Source organism: Ostrea edulis, chromosome 5 (genome assembly GCF_947568905.1).
Source record: "Ostrea edulis chromosome 5, xbOstEdul1.1, whole genome shotgun sequence".
NCBI lineage: Eukaryota > Metazoa > Mollusca > Bivalvia > Ostreida > Ostreidae > Ostrea > Ostrea edulis.
The window spans coordinates 89,914,884-89,930,719 of record NC_079168.1 but is presented as its reverse complement, the minus strand read 5'-3'; the positions used below and the strand labels follow the sequence as shown (position 1 = coordinate 89,930,719).

The following is a 15,836-nucleotide window of genomic DNA, read 5'->3' as shown; positions in this document are numbered from 1 at the left end:
TGAGTGGAAGACTCAGTAGAGTATTTTTGATCAAAGATCTGTGATTTTGTGCAAATCATGGTGCCTTGGGACAAGAGGGGCCACAATAGGAGTCCAGCAAATATGAGATATTAAGTTTTTTTGTGGACTCGTGTTGTAGATTAGCATTATAGCCCATGGTTCTTAATTTGTTTACTTCAGACACAAGAGGAATGAGTTCTTAATTTTTTGAATTTTTTATGATAAATGTACATTGTCAAAATCAATATACCCCCGGTACCAAGGGCATAATGTACAGCACTTATGCTTTTTTACTATAAACCTATGATATTTAGCATGTTTGGTATATGGAGGCAATCTACTATGGATTTGATTTAGTGCTTTTCTTATGCTATAAAATATGTGTATTAGTAATCATTAAGCAATGGAAGCTCCCCTCCTCCAAAGGCACAAAAGAAGACACAGCTATAAGTAGGTTACATGCACAGTAGCTATGACACAGGAGTAAATCAATTATTATTATGTGTGTGTTGATACATTCTTCTACTTTTATTCCAGTTTTATAAAATGTGTGGTTTCTTTGTGTTTTTCTTTACAATGACTAGAGGTATACTTTTTGTGGTCAATTTTCCAAGGAAGAATATTTTTGTAACTATCAATGCAAAATGTATGATACATCTAGCTCAATTCATAAGACCTTGGGTAGCTAAGTTGACATCTTGTGAGGTCTCTTAAAGTCCAAGACAAAATTCCATGCTTGTTTTGATTAAGGAAAAACCTCTTTTTGGTTTCATATAATAGTTTCTTTCAATCACCAAATTACAAGTTTATATTTTAAAAAATTTTTTTTATTGTGTTACAGGATGAGAAAAAGAGTGTAAGAGAAAAATTCCAAGCAGCGCAAGAAGTTTGTTTACAAGTCCAGCAGGGTATGGATATGGTGGCGTCTCTGGGAGAGAGAGTCAAAAAGTGAGTCTTTTGGACAAAATCATGCAAACACTTGTGTATATGAATGCCATTTGTGAGGACTGTTACATGTAGAAGTTGGCATTCATTCCTAGAGGCAGCGCATTCTTATCACATTAAAAGGTCATGATCTTAAGTATAGCAGATCAAAAAAGAATGCAGACAGGATGATGTGGTATTGATCAGCAGGATCTAAAGAAATTTTTATTTCAGTCTAAATAAGAGATTGAGTAGAAATTTGACTCCAGAAATCAGCAGTGTTTATAAGCCATATGTATACTGGTACGTGTATTACAGAGGGCACATGTTAACTATTTCAAAAAAAAATTGTCCATGGCTCTATTTTTATGCCCTACCATGAATATGGCTGGGGCATATAGTGTTTGTCGTGTCCATCTTCTGTCCTTCTGTCTGTCTTTCCATCACAATTTGCATTTAGCTCTGTGTTTACCTCAGTTTCAAAGAAACTATTCAAGATATTTTCATCAAACCTTTCATGCTGATACTAATAGAATCCTTCATTAGTACGAGTGTGGGGTAGGGAAATTCCACCGAGGGGACAAGATTCGCAGTCTAGGACGAGGCTTTGCCGAGTCCTAGACAGCGAATCTTGTTCCAGAGGTGGAATTTCCCTACCCCACACGAGTTAATAATGAAGGATTATTTTTCTCACATTTTACCTACAGTTTAGTGCATAAATTTAGGAGCTTTGAGAAAATTCTAAATTATCAAAATCCTCATTTGAACCTCGATGCAAAAACTAATTAGATAGGCAGAAAGAGCGTATCCGAAAATGGTTTACACTGTAAGTGTAAACTAAAAAACCCAAGGTTGTCCAACAGAAAGCTATATACATTAAAATTTAAAGATAACAATGCAAAATATTTTTGCTTCACCGTGTAACGTAAATCTTCACCGTGTAACGTAAATCATAGAAAATATATGACGTCACAATCAAATGACGTCGCAGCAGTGTGAGACAGAAAAATCTCACATGGCTGTCTCACATGGGTAAAGTCGATCTCACACTGGTGATAATGTGAGAAATATTGGTATCATCTATTCAACTGCATCAGTAATTTTTTTACCTTGACCTTTCCTGTGACCTTGACTTCACTTTTCTATATTTGGTGTTTAGCTCAGTTTCAAAGCAACTATTGACAATATTTTAATGAAAACTCTTGCACTGATACATATTAGTGGTAGCTATTCAACTGTGGTATTATTTTATGACCTTGATCTTTCCTGTGATCCTGACCTCCCTATTTCCAATTCTGGTGTAAGCAATTAATGAAGGAATTTTTTTGTCTCTTTCTGAATATGGCCAGGGCATATAGTAAAGGAGCAGATTTACAAGTCAAATTTTAATTAGACTGGTGTTTGTCATGTCAGTTTATGATATCCATGAACATGTATATAAGTGAGGATCAGCATTTCATGCGAGTATAATTTATTTTTCTTTTGTTAGAAATGATAACCTTTCTATTGATAGCTAGGCACATTTAACCAGTGCAAAATTTCTGTTTAATCTTTATGGTAATTTTCTTAAAAGAACAAGAGCCACGAATACCCAAATATGGCTCTGTAATTTTGAGTAAAGTAAAGTATCTTCAAGTTCATTCCAAAATTTCATCATGGTATGAAATAGCTTATACCTTCTTCTTTATAAATCCAGTGTGTTTTTTCCGCGAAAATTCACGCATATAGAAATTATAACATGCAGAACCCATAACAGTTGTGTTATTTTTGTAAAAGTTGATAATATCCAACAATATGCACCAAAAATTTGTATAACCCCCAGCCCTCGATCCAATAAATATTGATGAATTGTAAATTAATATATAACATACTGCATAGAAGTTAAGATTTTTTTTGGATCGAGGCCTGGGGGATAAGTGAATTTTTATGTTCTGCAAATAACCGGAATTTCACATTCCATGCACGAAATCCGAATACTTTTCCAAACTATAGGTTTAACACAAATCGTAATATTTAAATATAATAGTTGGGGTTTGTTCCATTGTCTTTTTACGAAACCAGTAATTATTCAAAGTTAATAAAATATGATTATTTCAAACACTATTTTTGAAATAAAACCGGATCCACACCATCGTCGGAATCGGGCTACGTACATCAATTGATTTTGCCCCCAAAATTTCAAATACATTATGTGTTCAATTTATGAACTTGAATATATATGTAACCATGTTAGGGAAAGTTACAAAAACCTTGCACTAGTTAACAGTTATAGTTATTTGATCAAACAATTACGAAGCTAAGTCCTCCAATCCACTCCAGATACAATCGAGATCCACCCATCGTCTGCGCTGCGCCTTTACTTCCACACATTTTCTTTATACGTTATCACACTATATATATTTTAATTATCTGAAGGCCGTTGAATTTAATGAATATCTGGCTTCACATGTTTCATCTCCATGCATTTAGTTTTCTTGGCACTGATAAGCATGTTGAAATCTCTGTCGCAGTACATAAAAAGACTTGGAGAGCCGAGGGGTGCCTAACTCGATAGGCTGCTTAGATGTGAAGATATATTTGCCTATCCCGTATTGTTTAATGATTTCTAAAGTTATAGTACAATATATGGGTACCAGACAAAAATTAGGCATCCACATAACAATACAAAGGATAGACTGTAGGCTACACGTTTCTGACCTATCTACAACATTCGTTCGGTTGTTCACGTGTCAACCGATTTGGACATACGTCATCGGGCACCATTATATTTCGACAATCAGCTATTCCTGTCCCTTGTATATTTCATCCATCAGAAATCAATATATAGAAATACATACAAATATGAATACGAAAAATATATCTAGCAATATGGATCTTGTTTTGCTTTTAAATGAAATTCATTGACAAACAGAATTACATTTTATCTAATTAGCAAATATACAAGGCAGTTAATAAAAAGGGATAATAATAATGAATAATTCGAAAATGAAAAAAAAAAATAATGTAAAAAGAATGTTAACAAAAATAGTGTATATTTCATTGTTTCAATTATATTTATCATTGAAAATTCAGTCTCAACAGCAAATATTCAAAACCACAAATCTTATAACAAAATAAACAAGAGGCCCATGGGCCTAGAATCGCTCTTCTGATACATTGTACAACAGGCAAAAATTCTCACTAACCAAAATTCATCAATTAACAAAGTTTGATGATGTTAAGTCAAATAGTACCTGAAAATTTAAATGTAACTGTCCAAAAGTAGGTCACAGTGACCTACTTTTTGGTCAACACACCCTGAAGACTCAAAGACCCATCAACTGACAAAGTTTGATGATTGTAAGTCAAATAGTATCTGAAATATTCAAATATAGCTGTCAAAATCCAAAAATAGGTCACGGTGACCTACTTTTAAGTCAACACACTCTCAAGACTCAACATGCATCAACTGACAAAGTTTGATAATTGTAAGTCAAATAGTATCTGAAATATTAAAATATAGCCGTCAAATTCCAAAAGTAGGTCACGGTGACCTACTTTTTAGTCAAAAAATTATGAAGACTCAAGATGCATCAACTGACAAAGTTTGATGATCCAAGCTTTCATAGTGTCCAAAATATGCATCTAAAATTGAAAATGTGAAATTTGAATGTCTGCAAAATTCAAAAGTAGGTCACTGTGACCTATTTTTTTTATGAATATGTTTCGAGGCCTCTAGATGCATGAACTTACAAGGTTTGACGATTCTAAACCTCTCGGTATCTTAAATAACAACCTAAAATGTATTCATAAATGATTAGCCATAAAATTCAGGAATTAGGTCATGGTGACATACTTTTTACATGACGCAGTTCAAGGTCCCATGATCCATCAACTGACAACTTTTGATGATCATAGGCTCAAAAGTGTCCAAGATATGCATCAAAATCCATTTAATAATTACCTGCAAAATTCAAAAAGTAGGTCACCATGACCTACTTTTGAGACAACATTATATTAGGTCCTAAGATGCATCAACTGACAAAATTTGATGATCCTAGTCCTTATACTAAGCAAAATATCAAAGTTTTAACAAAACAAAATTTAAGGTCAACTTTGAAGTGACCTTGAGACCACACCCTTTGTCCCAGGATGATGCCTTGAACAATCTTTTATCTACAACCTATCCTCATCCTTATGCATAAGTTTGGTGATAATTTGCCCAGAGGTTCTTGAGAAGAAGATTTTTTAGCAACCACTACTTTTGTTTGCATTTTCCTAATTATCTCCCCTTGTTAAAGGGTCACAACCCTAGTTTTAGTACAAATGAAAGCCCTTGGGCCAAGGATACCCTGTGACAAATTTGACAAAAATTGGCCAAGGGGTTCTTGAGATATAGCCCTTTTTCCAAAAAGTTTACGCACACCACACGCCAGACATATGGCCATATGATTAGCTCTTTGAGCCTTCGGCTCAGAAGAGCTAAAAAGACAAATGGAAAAAAGAAGATATCATTAATACTGATTAAAATAGAGGTGAACATATGAATGACACTCGTTCCTGAAGTAAAAGTTGATGTATTTATTTTTTTAATATATTATCTTACATAATTAAGTAAAATATTGCTAACCATTATAGAAGGAAGAACTGAACACATTATTAAACCACTGTCCTGCTTAATTTAGTTTGAGTGTTTGTAACATGGAGGAAGTGTCTGATAACGGAAAAAGGTTTCCCTCATGCATTTTATGTAAAATAAGAACTAAACCTAATGGCAGGAAGAAATGTGAAAGTGTTAAAATAAGCAAATTTTATGGTGGATGCCAAACTACAGATGTGTTAATTCACAATGGAGTTAACCCCTTGATTGATAAAATTCTTGTTTCTATTTATGTGAAAATAACATCCGCTTAATTTTGTTTGCACACTAACCAAATATATGCAAGGAGGGAGTTTGGTTCTATTATATGTAGCAGTATCAGAATAAGACCTTTTAATTAATGAATTTGTTTCATAGATGTTATGGAGTTAATGATAATAATTAAGGCATTTTGAAATACACACAGGTCGAGATATTATTGTAATAAATGATCCGGATAAGAAACTAATGAAATTAGATAAATAGAACATATTTTGCCTGATGATGAGTTCACGTGAAAACATTTTCTTAGCCTAATGTAAGATAAATTATCTCCATGTGGCTAAACTAAGTGTTCATGTGTTATTCTGTATATGTACGGCTACTTTTGTAACAGTTTCCCTACCCCCCCCCACACACACACATCATAAACGTAACTCCCTATATAGCAAAACACAAAATAAAAGTGTGAAACATAGGATTAAAATGTTTACTCACTGTCCAAAGTTGTACATGTAGCAACGTGCGTCTGAAATAACACCGCTGTCCAAAGCCTGGCTATTACTGTTTACATGTATACATGCGGGATAATAATAACACCCCCAAACAAATAATAAAAATAAAAATCCACAAACTTATAAAAGATTGTTAAAAGAAGTGATCAATATGCAACATAAACTACATGTAATATTGAAACGCACATACATAGGTCAATAGATCTTATTCGTAAGTCAACGGTTGGATCCACCGTGTTTTTGTGTACATTTTAAGATCCCTCCCCCCGAAAACTATCGGTATGTGCAATAAATGGTTATACAGTTAAAATATTGGGATTGGGTTTATCTTCAGGTCATACTTAAATAACAAAGCTAAGTAAAGAGGTACTGAATTAATATTACTTTTTAACTGTTGAATGTTTGCATATAAATAAAAATTAAAAAATATAAAGAGAGGGAAGGAGACAAACAGAGAGAGGAGAAAGGGATGTACGAGTATACTATATAGGTGTGTGTTTTAATATAGAATTAACATAGACAGATTTAAATATGTACAATATTATAATTAAATTGCACTGAATAGTGTTTTTGTTTCACTTTTATACCTAGAGAACTTTCACGTAAAAGTACATGAAACGTTGTAAATTTGTGACGTTACGTTGCAAAATTGCGATGTCAATAACAATCTGGCCAAAACAATGGGTACTTTGAACGTCAATAACTAAAAAAATTGAAAAGATATCGGAAAAAGGATAACATTTGTAAAATGGATATTCTTGGCTTCTGTCCCCGAGAATAATATCTTGTTCTGACTATAAGTTAAATGTTAAATGTTAACGTTGACACTGAATGTAAAATGTTTATTCCTAAACTTAAAAAATTCTTTGAAAATAAATTCTTTTCTGAACTTCAACATATTAACAACACTCAAAGTGGTAAGCTCTCATTTTATAGTACATTATTCAACCATGATGTTATGAAACTAGAAATCCAACCATATTTAGAATATAACCTAGTTTGTCGACCAATCAGATTTCAAGAAGTTGTTCATTAAGTGGCTCACTTATTCATTAAGAATTCCCAACAGAGAGATATCACGTGACTGACTGTGATTGGCTATTTGAAAATAAATTTTATGACATTGTAAATGTTCCCAGCCAATGAAAAACTAGGTTACATTCTAAGCCAGTTAGAGTATATTAAGTGAAATCTTATTGGATAAGAAGGGGCTCGCTCACTAACGTTCGCTCCGCCCCTTCTTATCCATTAAGATTTCACTTAATATACTCTAACTTATACTTATGTCTTCCACTTCCTAAGAATTTAGTTTCTTATCTTACCAAATTAAGAATAAGTGCACATAAGTTGTATGTAGAAACAGGTCGATATTGTAATCCTGTCATTCCTAGAGAAAATAGATTTTGTTTTCATTGTCAAACTATTGTTGAAGATGAAAAACATTTTTTACTTGATTGTCCTGTGTATGAACATATTAGAAAAATGCATTCAAAACTACTAGATATTAATACCTTATTTTGTTTACTAAATCCACATAACCTTGTATCTACAAAACAAACCTGTCTATACATCAGAGACTGTTTTAATGTTAGAAATAAGTTTTCAACAGTTTGATATTTTGTAATGTATCAATATATATGTGTATCTATGTATGGCTAACAACACATTCTTATATAATGTGCTTTAGTGCCAATAAAGAATTGAATTGAATTGAATAAGGGCCATTTTTGGCTATTCGTGGCTCTGGTTCTATTGGTGAATTTGAATAATATTCAGAATGAAATGAATGGGTGATATTTGAGTTAAATAGTTTAAAGATAAAAACATTTTGAAAAAAGGTGACATTTTGTTTTTATTAAATCACTTCACTTTGCCATAGAAATAATGCATTAGATTGATAAGAGAGAATGTTAGAAAGGTTTTCCTTTTTTACGTGGGATATGACTTGTAAACAACTGAGATTTAATTGTATCAAAACTATTAGAGTAGATAAGTTTATAACAATAGACAAGTACTTCAAAGGTTCTCTTTATATTGTATTTTACATTTGTGATATGACTTGAACACAACTCAGATTTAGCTGTTATAAAATTTAGAAATTCATTTCAAAATTAAGGATTATCTCCCTCACGCATAGCTCTTATCCCTGGACGAATTTGACTCCACTTATTTGGCACCCTGTTTTTCCCTAAAATAGCTCTAAAAGTTTATTGTTATTTCGGATTTGAAACATTTCGGTTGAGCATCACTGAAGAGACATTATTTGTCAAAATGCGCATCTGGTGCATCAAAATTGGTACCGTATAAGTTTTACATTTACCTGTATAAAGGCTAGCACCACACCAGACTAAGTTCACTAAAGGTTTAAACCCTGATACTAACAAAACATGCAAAGTGTATTCCCTATTGTGAAAGCACTGCATTTTTCTTCTAATTCATGATAAGGTAAATGAAAATGCATGTGTGCAGCAATTTTCCCTCTCCATTGAAAAGCTAGAAAGTTTTTTACATAAAGAAGATATTTCCCCTTCATTCCCACCTATGGTCATTCTTAATCTGCATAATTTTCTTTAAAAAGGGTTCAGTATTTTGATTTTTTCCACAAAAAGAAAAAATTCAATCTATTTTCCATTGTGAATGGGACAGAATATCAGGCTGAGAGAAGGTAATGATAATCCCTGGGGTTTTTTTTTTTTAGCTCACTTGAACCAAAGGCTCAATAATGTGAGCATTCCTGATCAAAATTTTCCATTGTTGTAAACTTTTCACATTTTCATCATCTTCTTCAGAACCATCAGGCCAATTTCAACCAAACTTGACACAAAGCATCTTTGGGTGAAGGGGATTCAAGTTTGTTCAAATGAGGGACAATGCCCTTCTCCAAGGGGAAATAATTATAGTGAAAATACACTTGACAAATTTTAAAATTCTCCTTTTCCAGAACCAGCAAGCTAATTTCATTCAAACTTGGTACAAATTATTCTTTGGTGCAGGGATATCAAGTTTGTTCAAATGAAGGGCTTTTCCCCCTTCAAAGGGAGATAATTATAAAAAAAAAATCCAACAATAGGGTAGAGTCATTGAAAAATCTTCTCAAGAACCACTGGGCCAGAAAAGTTCAAAATTTACATGGAACGCTTCCAGACATTGTGCAGATTCAAGTTTGTTAAATTCATGGCCCTTGGGGGTTGGATGGGGCCACAATAGGGGATTAAAGTTTTATATACAAATATATAAGAAAAATCTTTAAAAATCTTCTTCTCAAGAACCACTGAGCCAGAAAAGCTGATATTTACATGAAAGCTTTCTGACATAGTGCAGATTCATGTTCATAAAAGTCATGGCCCATGGGGGTAGGTTAGGGTCACAATAGAGGATCAAAATTTTACAAGCAAATATATAGGGGACATTTTTAAATAATATTGGGCCAAGGTGACTCATGGGTCCCTTATTTTCATAATGCATTACAAATGTCACATTGGGTGGGGCATTCATGTCCTATGGACATATTTCTAGTTATATATTGAATATCTTCATTTAAGAAATGAATTTCATGTTTGAAATACATGAAGGTATGCACAGCGATGCTTCATGCCAGCATACTTCATAATACATGTTAGCGTTTCATGAAAAGTGTGCCGGCGTAAGGTGTTGCTGTTCATACCTTCATGTATTCTCAAAATTGAAATTCATTTTTTATATTTACATTTTACTTTCATCTCTGTCAAAATTCCCATCTGTTAAAATAAACGCATTATATTTATTAATCATAGTCATGCATTGTTCACAACTTCAGCACATGCATGAAGAAAAGGCTATATATCGATCATTACAATTTGTAAAGATACAAAAGGCAAATGAACACATTGAAAATGTAAACATTGTAGTATCGTTTATTTGTATTGGTTGTGATATTTCAGTACGTTTAATTGGACTGTGATATATAAACATTGTAGTATCGTTTATTTGTATTGGTTGTGATATTTCAGTACGTTTAATTGGACCGTGATATGTAAACATTGTAGTATCGTTTATTTGTATTGGTTGTGATATTTCAGTACGTTTAATTGGACTGTGATATATAAACATTGTAGTATCGTTTATTTGTATTGGTTGTGATATTTCAGTATGTTTAATTGGACCGTGATATGTAAACATTGTAGTATCGTTTATTTGTATTGGTTGTGATATTTCAGTACGTTTAATTGGACCGTGCCTTGGCTGTCCATGTTAGCTGTAATTGTACTCACTATTGGTGTATTGGTTCTCTATCACATTCCAATCCGGGTGCTCATCTTATTATGGGGTAAGTGGAACCTCCGTGTATCTGCGATTTACCCGTAATCTTGTTATACGTAGCTTCTCTCTCATTTGATTCATTTCAGGCATCAACAAATTTACGAAGAAACTGAGAGCTCCAAATGCAATACCCAACAATGAACTGCTTGATTTCTTGTCCCGTGTGCCTTCAGACAGCGAACTGGTAAAACATTTTCTGAAACAGTTCCACAACTTGAGCAATTTTAAGGTCATACTTAAGACTTCTCAATGATATTTAATTTTTAGTAACATTTCAAGTACAATTTTCACTTTCATCCTATCTTGTTTCCACAGAAAACTTGGGTTATATTACCAGATCTGATTTAGAGTTGGCATAATTTGATAGCTAGTCCTGGTTGTGGCATGTAAAAATGTAAAGTCAGCTCTTGTGCATTACAGAAGGTGGTATATATGGACATTACTAAGTTGTAGCAAAGAAGTGGAGAAAAATGTTTGGATCAATTTGGGATAAAATCTGGGACCCTTGCATTACAGTGTTCGAAATTGGTTTAAAACTTGGTATAGACCATGGGTCTATGCCAAAAGAAGATGACATAGACCTCATCAAATTCATTATTGGCATAGACTGCAACATTGGGAAAAAAATAGAAAATAGCACAAATTTAAAACGTTATTTACTTCTGATGCACTTAAAAAGCATATTTGCTTTCAATTTCCATAACAATGTCCTCCATTCCTCATAACTTTTATCAGATGTCGACTTTTGGGATAACTCTATTGCTTTAATTAAACCTAGAAAATTGGCATAGACAATTTGGTCTATATCTCAATTATAATTGGCATAGACCGGTGTCATTTGACATAGACTAGGTCTATGGTTAATTTCGAACACTGGCATTACTGATTAGGGGATCTAACCACTAAACAAATCAAACCAATATACAAAGTACTACAATATAAACTCAAACCTATTTTGAAAATCATACAAGAATTCTTCATATAGAGGAGATGAAAATATAATTTCAGCAAAATGTCAGAAACGTTGCATATGTCCTTATAAAAGGTGTACAGTCAATTCTCGATAAACTGCTACCTTTTATGGCGATGAATAGAATTCCCATTATCTTGGGGACAAAGAGGTACTATTCTTGTATATACAAGAGTTATATTTCCTTTACCTAGAATACAGACTCAGTGCTCCCTCGATATATTGCCCCCCGTTATAATGCCACCCCCGCTTATTGCCTGAAAATCCTAAATCTTGTCCAGTGTTGGTATTTAATTGAAATAGACTTTTGTAATAAAAACACCGTGCCAAGTGGCAATAGCGAATTTGTCGTGTTTACAAGAATTTTAAGTAATAGGAAAAATGTTCTTTAAAAAAATGAAGCGTTATAACGAAGATAGTGTTGAATTGAGTGGTAATTCGAGAATCGACTGTAGTTGTATTGTTAGTACAGGTAGTCAGATATTTGAAGTCTTACTTGATATCTTTGCAGATTCAATTCAGAGAATTCACTCCAGATGTTGCCAATTTAGGGAAAAAGAAAAGGGCTTGAACTATGGAAGTTTGTAGAAAACTGGACATGTTGCATTTTACATCATATTTATCTTTGCTCAGAAGTGTGCTTTGATACTAGGATGAATATTCCAATTGTGGAACTCTTCTGTGTAATTTGTGGATCAAAGATGTGTTGATCATGTTACATCATACATAATGTGTTTGTATCAATATAGGTGTGTGTTATTTATTATTTTTTCTTTGAGATTTTCAAGTATTCATCGAGTATTTAAATATTTTTTTTCTATTAATGGAAGGTATATCAAAATATTTAAATGTTTAAATCAATTAAGAGACAGGGTAATTCTTACAATATTGGTATTCTGTGTACGAAAGATGAGTGTACTGAAGATACTGTATATTCAAGAAAAAATTTTGAAAATAGAGGGCACGACTTACTCGAGTTAGTTTACAATGCAGTTTAATTAAAAAGTAAATCAAAGTTTAATTTTATAAATAATTTCAAAAGATCTAAAGCATAAAAACATTCCCAGGGTCCATGAAATCTGAGATAAACTTTCATGGACATTTCCATAAATCAAAGATATTTACAGAGATGTTTTTGTCATGGAGTGTAGAATCTTTATGAAGTTATAGAAATCAAAAGAGCATTTCAACATTGTATCTACTTGGTAATACTATGGTGCAAAATAGTTTATAAAAATCTGCTATGCCCCATTTATTTGCCTGTCTTCTAGTCCTATAAATAGTTTATGTACAGTGTGGAATGTGTGAATTACAACAGTACATATGTAAAGTTTGGGAAACATTTAGATATTTTTCTGTGTGCCTTATTGGACTGTGAATAACTACGGGAAAACTGATGATGCCCTGTTGATGCTATAGAATTATTGTGTTCTCAATATGTGAAAAGTGTTCAGTCACATTCATTGGAATGAAAATTGAGTATGTACTGTAATGTATTGCTATTTGAAGACTTCACGTGGCACATGTTCACTTAGTGTGTTTGTATGCATGATCCTACTATGCTGAAAAAATAATGAAAAAACAATTACAGTAACATCATTTTACAGTAGCATTGGAGACTAATCTCCAGTTAAAAACAGACCATATTGTTATGGTAAAATGTATTTGCATAATATTTTTAATGATGTATGTTTATTTTTTTGTTGATTTTTTTGATATTTTAAAAGTACATGTATTGCGATTTATTTTAGGGGAATGGTTATACATTGAATTTTTTATTTTATAGGTTCTCATATGTACCAGACTTTGGTTAATATTTCATCTTTGATGGGCTCTATACCACAAGAATAAGATCTCTTATTATTTTTAAAGATTTGAACAAGGATGACTACTTTGTAATTAATAGCTCACTCCAACAAGAAAGGGCAGAGAGGGGAGTACACCTATTTATATTTAAACCACAGACGATGTCATTTGGAGGCAAATAGAATAATATCCCTAGTACTTGTTACAGGCTGGAAAAAAACCAACAGACTGCCTCAGCATATCCATCATTTGAAATGAAATTCCCAATGATCAAAGCAGGCCCATAAAGTTAGGAATTTCTGAAAGCTTATCCTTCCGAAATGAAATTCTCAACCACCAAAGCAGGCCCAAAAATTTTGGAATTTCTGTAGGTGAGGTTAGCCATCAGGAATCACACCTGAGGAGTTCCTGGACTGATCTAACTGTCCTTTAAGTTTCCAGGCACTTTGAATTCTATTGATATGTTTCGTATGCAGCATCAAAAAGACTTCATTTAGTACATGTATATTATAATTAGACAAAGATTTTGATAGTGTCTAATTTAATTTCGGTGTTAAAAACTCTTGAGTTTGATATTACATGTTCTAAAGGAAGGTTTCTTAACCCCTGGGGTAGGGGTAATGGTGCGAGGAGTAGTGCTTCTGTTGGTCTAATCTTCTTACACACACACACACACACACATTCATATGACGTAGATCAGGAATGTGAATGACAACAGTAAGCAAAAACTCTGAATGATTTGTTGTCAAGGTAAACCAACCATTTTTTTTATGCAAATTGTCATCCTTACTGTTTATATTGAACATTACAGTCTGTCATCTACATTTTTTGTCAGTAACCTCAGTGAAAAAAAATCAAAACTTTGAAGTATTTAGCAATATTTTTCATTCCATTTAAAGTGCAATGATTTTTTATCTACCTCGGATAAACCGTTTTAGAACAAAGAGAATTCTTTTTTGTCAGAGCAACTTTGCGAAGGACGATATTATTTTTGGGGTAAGGAGAGTTGTGTAATATTGAAACGGATGTTGAATTGTGATTTCATTTGTACTTTTTCTGTTGAGTTTGGTTCTACAAATTGACTGATTTTTTTCTCTAGTGAGAATGGTTCTACAAAATGAATATGGACTTTTACTCCGAATATGTGTCAGGTGAATAAACATAACCTGCATTGTCATCTACACAACATTCCTATTGTTTATTCCGTCCTATCCATCCTTTTGTGTTTTTTCCATCATCAATAGAACACACTCCTCTATGCTGATCAGAACACAGCATTGAGGGACAATAGTGTGAACACACCCCTCTCTGCTGATCAGAACACAGCATTGAGGGACGATCGTGTAGATGTCTAATATTTCTTGTTTTCTCCCCAATAATTTTAAGAAAACTTTAATTCCATTTGTTTGTCTCTCCTGTAAGTTCAATTTATTGTTATGTTGGAGTTGATATTTGCAATTACCAATATTTGTTATTTATTTACAAATAAATTCTGAAGAAATGCCCTGTCTTCATCATCATTGAAGGAAGAAGATGAGAGGCCCAAGGTCTTCACTGCTCTGCTGAGTAGTAATGTTGATTACTTTTGGATTGTACAATATTGTCTGGGGGATTTACAGTGTTCCATCAAAATATTAACAACTTGTTCAAGACCAATTTGGGCAATAAATTGGGGATGGCAGTATAGCGAATTCACCATTACTGACAATTCGCTGAGCAGTCAAAAGAAATTCAGCAGTTATATATCAAGGGAAGACTGTGTTCTCATGTGCTCAGATTGACTTTTAGCCAATTTCTTGTTTACAGAGAGTTTTCATTGGACTTGCAATCAAAACATTTGCTGGACAATGAAAATAACTTGTCTGCATAGGATCGAAAAACCTCTGTTTTATGTTCGACATCTCATCTTTTTAAAAGTTATGAAAATACATTGACCAGTGTATAGCCATGACTGCCACAATACTCCATTTAACTACCAGAAGGGCGTGTCACATTTGTAGAATGTGGATAGAGTATAATGAAAGTGTTGGTTACAGGAGCTGGCTTCAGATGAACTACATACTATGATAAATTTCTATGCAGTATTTTTATTTAAACAAAGATGAAAATGTTCATGATATCAGAAGAGTGTATATAGGCAAGTGGTATAAGAATAAGAGTCTTCATTGAATCTTCCAGATCCATCGATAAATAGTCAACTGTGTCATAAGACAAAATATCATTACCCCATAGTAAAAGATGTGAGTGTCATTAGTAAGAAATGTACTCACTGGTAAGAAATGTAAATCCATAATAATGACTTCATCAAGTCTAATCAGTTTGTCAAAAAGATTAGACCTAGCATTCAGGTAGTTTTTAAAAAATTTAAATAATTATAAAGAAAAAATGGTAGGCATCATCATTCATGCCTGTACAGATCGTAATTCAGTAAGCAGTGATGTTTTAGTTTACTATGAATAATATTGACCGTGTGTTTACCAATTTT

At 33.0% G+C, this 15,836-nt stretch overlaps 1 protein-coding gene across 11 annotated transcripts in view; it reads left to right on the top strand.

The window, feature by feature from the left end:
• The window catches only part of LOC125652523 (multiple C2 and transmembrane domain-containing protein 1-like), a 99,003-nt gene extending 84,150 nt beyond the window's left edge, over window positions 1-14,853 (top strand). For all 11 annotated transcript variants that reach the window (XM_056139246.1, XM_048881814.2, XM_048881815.2 and 8 more), the window contains 4 exons: window positions 842-948; window positions 10,473-10,582; window positions 10,662-10,759; window positions 12,057-14,853. In XM_056139246.1, the coding sequence (XP_055995221.1) occupies window positions 842-948; window positions 10,473-10,582; window positions 10,662-10,759; window positions 12,057-12,116 (375 nt within the window). In that variant the 3' untranslated portion in view covers window positions 12,117-14,853. The remainder of the gene's footprint in view (window positions 1-841; window positions 949-10,472; window positions 10,583-10,661; window positions 10,760-12,056) is intronic.
• Window positions 14,854-15,836: the final 983 nt, after the last annotated feature.